This window comes from Capsicum annuum, chromosome 11, assembly GCF_002878395.1.
Source record: "Capsicum annuum cultivar UCD-10X-F1 chromosome 11, UCD10Xv1.1, whole genome shotgun sequence".
Lineage (NCBI taxonomy): Eukaryota > Viridiplantae > Streptophyta > Magnoliopsida > Solanales > Solanaceae > Capsicum > Capsicum annuum.
In genome coordinates, this window is record NC_061121.1 from 70,819,731 (window position 1) to 70,825,346 (window position 5,616).

General features: G+C 34.2%; 1 protein-coding gene across 2 annotated transcripts; it reads left to right on the forward strand.

The window, feature by feature from the left end:
- The first annotated feature begins 871 nt into the window (after nucleotides 1-871).
- On the forward strand, nucleotides 872-3,941 carry LOC107852639. Of its 2 annotated transcripts, none has more exons than XM_016697663.2 (4): nucleotides 872-1,719; nucleotides 2,371-2,611; nucleotides 3,236-3,353; nucleotides 3,436-3,941. In XM_016697663.2, exons 1-4 carry the CDS (start codon nucleotides 1,130-1,132, stop codon nucleotides 3,525-3,527), a joined length of 1,041 nt encoding a protein of 346 aa, XP_016553149.2. In that variant the 5' UTR covers nucleotides 872-1,129; the 3' UTR covers nucleotides 3,528-3,941. The 2 variants fall into 2 exon arrangements, 1 of the variants encoding a protein (XP_016553149.2); XR_001669508.2 differs by lacking the exon at nucleotides 3,436-3,941 and adding an exon at nucleotides 2,734-2,809 and having other exon boundaries at nucleotides 959-1,719; nucleotides 3,236-3,355.
- The last annotated feature ends 1,675 nt before the right edge of the window (nucleotides 3,942-5,616 follow it).

Here is a 5,616-nt window from a genome sequence, read left to right on the forward strand (position 1 = left end):
GGAAAGTGATTTCCCTCGTGGATCAAGAGAAGTCATTTTTTGGGAAATAACAAATGTGACTTATGCTCCCACCCCCACCCCCACCCCTCTTCCCTACTCTAACAACACTCATATTCACATGATTCAAAAAATTTACATTTCTAAAAAATTTACATTACTCGAAAATATTTTTCACTGTGCTTTGTTTTAAATTTTCACTTCTTAAAATAAAAAATAGTGAAGTCCGATTTTTTTTCTTTTTCAATGTTATCTATTGTTATTTTTATATGCATAGATGAAAACTTACCTATGTTACTTTTGCTAATTGCATATTTCATTTTTTCATCGATGTAACTTGTTTTACAAGGTTGAATAAGCTTGTCGTTCCATTATATTTCTATTGCTTGTAGTATTTTGAAATTGTCCTGACAAAATGTTGAAAAATGTCTCCTATATTTGCTAATTAATGTTTCTTAAATTTAGTGATTGTAATATTTTAGTATTCGGTATTAATATTATTTGCTATGCTTAAATTAGTTCTTACTAATTGTTGAGTTACTAGAGACACTGATAAACTAGTTAACAGTTAGTAGTACTTTTTAAAAAATATTTTTTCACTCACTAATCAAACACTAGAAAATATCTAACACCATAAAATATTTTTCAAAAAATATTTTTTTACTCACCAACCAAATATAAGAAAATAAGTGGAAAATTAATTTATTTTTCAAAAAAATATTTTTCATGAAAAATATTTTTCATCATACCAAACACACCCTAAAAAGTGAAAATTTTTCTATTGCCAAACGGGCCATTAGTGACCCATAAGCGGGAAAAGGACGCGCGCCTCGAAATCTACCCATAACGTTACAATTTGTTGGCCATTCATAACGGGCCACGCAAGTCCTCATACAGCTGTTACCCGCTTCACCAAATCCATATTTGTATCAGTCAAAACTTGAAAACAAGTAAATATACACATTGATTGGTCCACGTGTACAGAACTTTCAACTTCTGTAGTAAAATCTAGCCGTTTGCCGTAAGCTCTCTCCTTTTCCCCACTTTCTGTTTCCGCCATTGCATTCCAAAAAGGAAAAGCAAGAAAAGAAAAAATAGAAAGAGAAGGATTTCTCTAAAGAACTTTCTGGAAATGGGGAAACTCATCTGCGACTCAACAACGTCGTCGCCGGTAGTTACATGGAGGGATCCTACCTCAACTCCGTCATCCCTAGATTCCATCGATCTCGTTGACCACTCATCTCCGGTGGCGGCCACCACAGGTGCCGTCGTCGCCGTTGACGCCTATTCATGGGAAAATGTTTCAGCTTTAGAGGAGCAGCAGAGAAAGCATTTGATAAAGATTCAGTCCAAGGGAGTGCTGTGGAAAAATCCCCGGGATCAGAGCGTTTCTATGGTTTTCCGTCTGAGCTACGGCGGAGAAGTCGAGGCAGACGGAAACTGTCTTTTTACTGCTTGTGCCAAATCAATGGGGCTGGCGACGGTGTCGTATGCCAGAGATCTGAGACGGCGGACAGTGCGGAGGTTCTTGGAAGATCTTGGATCGGCGAGCAACGAGGATAAAGAAGTGATTGGATCTGCGATTAAGCACATGTATTCTCCCGATCTGAAATCTGGGTGGGGCATTCATGTGGTTCAAGAGTTGAAGCTGTTAGCTAACAAGGATGATCGACAGGTTCTGGACTCGGCTATTACCGAGCTTGTTCAGCTAGGGATGGAGCGGTAATTTCCTATCTGTTATGCCTCTTTTTCTTTTAAAATTAAAATGTATTAGGGATTGAGGCTTTTATTGTTATTGTTAGATCTGAATGATAAAGTTTAATCTGATTGATTCCATCTCCTGTGATTAGTTGGAAATATGTGATGATGATATTTCATTTCCTTTAATTATAGGAATGTAAAAATACAGTTTCTTTCTTTTTACTTTTAATCAACTCCCCAAACCAGTTAATGTTACGTAAAATCCCTATTTAACTTCAAGTGAGATTTTTATCTTGCATTTCGTCGTAGAGAACAGTTTTTTTTCTTTTTACTTTTAATAATCAACTCCCCAAATCAGTTATTATTACCTAACATCCGTATTTAATTTCAAGTGAGATTTTTATCATGCATTTCGCCGTAGAGAACAGTTTTCTTTTTTTCACTTCTTTGAAGTGAGAATTTCTTTAATATGTATCATGTATCACAATAAGGAACCAAAGAAGAAATCAAAACTTTGTTTGCTACTATCTGAATCTGCGCGGAGAAGATTTTCGGAACTTTTCTTTTTCTTGTATAGGTGAAGATGCTAAGCAAAAAATTGATTGAGTTTGATATGGTTGAGTTCAATATCTTATTATGGTTTTGATATTACTTTTGTGGTTGACATTGAAGAGAATTGGCTGCTGAGTCTATATACAAAGAGAGGTGCATAGCTGTGGATGATGGCCCAAGTTGGGCCAAGTACATGTCAATCTCTGGTTCACCTGATGATGAATATGATATCATCACTTTGCAGTATACTGAGGAAGGTTTATTAACTGTAGATGAGAATAGTAATGGTCATGCGGCTGCATTTGGAGACGATATAGCAATTGAGTGTCTTGCAACCGAGTTTAAAAGAGAGATCTTTGTGGTAAGAAAATGATCTTCCTAGATGAAATTTTTCATTCATCTTCGTTAGCATGACAATTGCTTTCTCTTGAATAATTGCACTGTATTACTCGAAAGAAACTGGTAAGAAATTGTTTATTGCAGGATAAGGCTTCATAATCACTAATTGCAGGATAAGGTTTCATAATCACTGTATACTCTGAAGGTGCAACAGTATAAGGTCTTATTTTTGTTTCTATTTCCAAATGGTGCTATGTTTGTCAGACTTTTCTTATTTGAAGCTGCATAAATTGATAATCCAAGGACAATGTCATGAGAGCAATAAGCAATGATAGTTCATGAGAACAATGCTAATGGAAGTAGGATGTTTCAGGAAGATAATCATGCTAGTGGATGGTCCCTTTCTTTTTTCAAATTGGGATGACAGACATGTGTCTATTGAGAGAAGGGTTTTATCTGTGTTCATAATAGCAATCCTCCTATTCTTTCCATAGGTTCTTTTTTTTCTTTTGATAAATAGGGGGAGATGGAGATCCCACCAAAGTTTTTGATAGTTTGTGCAAGTTCACTTTTCAACCCCTATGTTCCTTAATTGTCAATCAAACAATTCTTTTCCTAAGTTTTCCTGTTGGTATATAACTTTTAGGTGCAAGCACATGGATCTGATGCAATGGTTGATGAAGAAAACTGTGTCTTCTTTCTCCCGCATCGTCCAAGATGTGAAATATGTGAACCTCCTTTCTTCCTTTTCATGAAGGGAACAGGTACAGAAAATTTTACAATGAAAGATCCTACTGCTAATATTTTATTTCTTCCGTCTGAGATTATTGTGAATGGGAATTGCAGGTTGGTGTGGTGCTGGGGCTGACCATTATGAGCCTTTGATTGCTTCTCCTTCCGGTTATGTTTCCCAGGAAAAGGTAGCATTGGTACTGTAGGTCATTAGTTGGGGTATTCTTGTGCTTAGAGAGGTAGTACTAGTTATTCAAAGAGAATTGTTTCTCTCCCCAGGATATTTTCTTTTCAATTGGAAAGATGTTCCCAATTCTTTTTTAGGTTAAAGGAGGAAGATGTCCAATTGGGACTTCAAACTTTTGTTGAGGTTATGTAGGATTGGTCTATTTTGAAGTCCATCAGGCAGCTGCTTTTAGTTTGGTTATATTTAGTGGTGTTGCGGCTCTTTTTGTTGTGCTTTTTTTTGAGGCTAGTTGTAGTTTGCTGCTGGGGGTACTATTCGTTTGAGAGCTGGAATAGTACATTTATATTGCTGTAATTCATGCTGAATTCCAATCTTGAGAAGGAAATGGCTTCTCTCTATCCATTGCAAATGCAGTTCCTGTTTTTCTTTTTTCCTTTTTTTTTTTTTGGTTCTTTTAGTTTTGTTAAAATCTGATCTGAGCACCATGTAAGTATCTTGCTGAACGGTTTCGTCTCTTCTTGCCTTTACTTTTCTTTCCTGCGTATGCATTGATACCATCGTATTGACGGTGAAACTCTCCTTTGTTTTCTTATCAACCATTTAGAAGACAAGAGTCCCATCGAAAATAACATGCTTTGTTTTCGTCAAATAAAGTACTTATAACGTAGTACATCTGAAAATATATTTATTGCAGTCTATCGATAGACACATCTCCTAACCTAATTAAATGATCTCGAAGGTGAAACTGTTTGTTTTAGCTATAAGCTGGGAAGCTAATTGTTGTACAATAAAATTTTGAAATCGAGAAAATAAATAAGGATAAGAAAAATATTGCAACAATTGTTTTATTGATTTCAATGTGTGAGTAATCTCTTTGAATTCACTGTTCGTCTTTTTAAATATAAATTCAATTGCTTGTAACTCGATCTTGAATTTGAACTTGATTGTGGATTTGATGGATTTGATTTTGAATTTGAACTTGATTGTGGATTTGATAGATTTGATCTTGACTTGTATTGAATTCAAGAGTTTTGGGGTTGTTCTTAAATCCTGTGGTCTTGGTTTTGAATCATGATGAACTTGGATGTTTAATTTGTAAATTATAGAGAAATCTAGAGTACTCGATCCAATCTCTTGCTTCTTGTTAAAGTTGTTCATTTTTTTTTTTGAATTTTGAGATTCATATTTATAGTTGTACAGATGAAAGAGTCATGGTGAAAGTGAACTTCTTTTTTCCAATCAGATTTAAGTGACATATCACACTTTTATGATTTTTTAATTTCACTAAGACCCGTTGCATCAATTTGATATGTGGTATGATTCTATTGACCTTTTCGTTTGACTTGACATGTCATATCATTTGACTCGTGACGCTAAATTGGTCCTCTAGAATAAGATAGCATCTTAAGCTTAGTAAAATGTACTCATCATTTGTACACCAAATTAATGGAATAGCCAATAACAAATTAGACTTTAATTAAATCCGTATTTATTTGGATTTAAATAATTAATTCAATCATATTAATTCGCTACTGTGGCATGATTCTATTGGCTTTTTTGCTTAACTTGACATGCCACATCATTTGACACATAACGCTAAATTGGACCTCTAGAATAAGATAACATCTTAAGGTTTAGTAAAATGTGCTCATCATTTGTAGACCAAATTAATGGAATAGCCAATAACAAATTAGACTTTAATTAAATTCATATTTATTTAGATTTAAATAATTAATTCAATCATATTAATCCATTATATTTATTTGGACTAATATGTTTTAAATTTAATTTGAATAAAATTTATATGACGACAACTGCCCCCTGTTTCAAGACTGATCGAGTGTATACTTTAGAGACTAGATTTGAAGTATGATTTATTCAAACATGTTTCTTTTGTGCTTCAAAAATTTCCATACATATTGAGAAAATTTAAAGTTGAACCATGCAATTTACATATTGATATTGCCTCCGAAAAATACTTCTTATAGTCATGATTTTTTTAATGAATTTCTACACGTAAGACTCATTGGTGAGACATGATATCCAACTAATGAATTGCTTAGTGATGTCCACTTCTACTAGGATATCTTGACTTTATCCAATTTCAA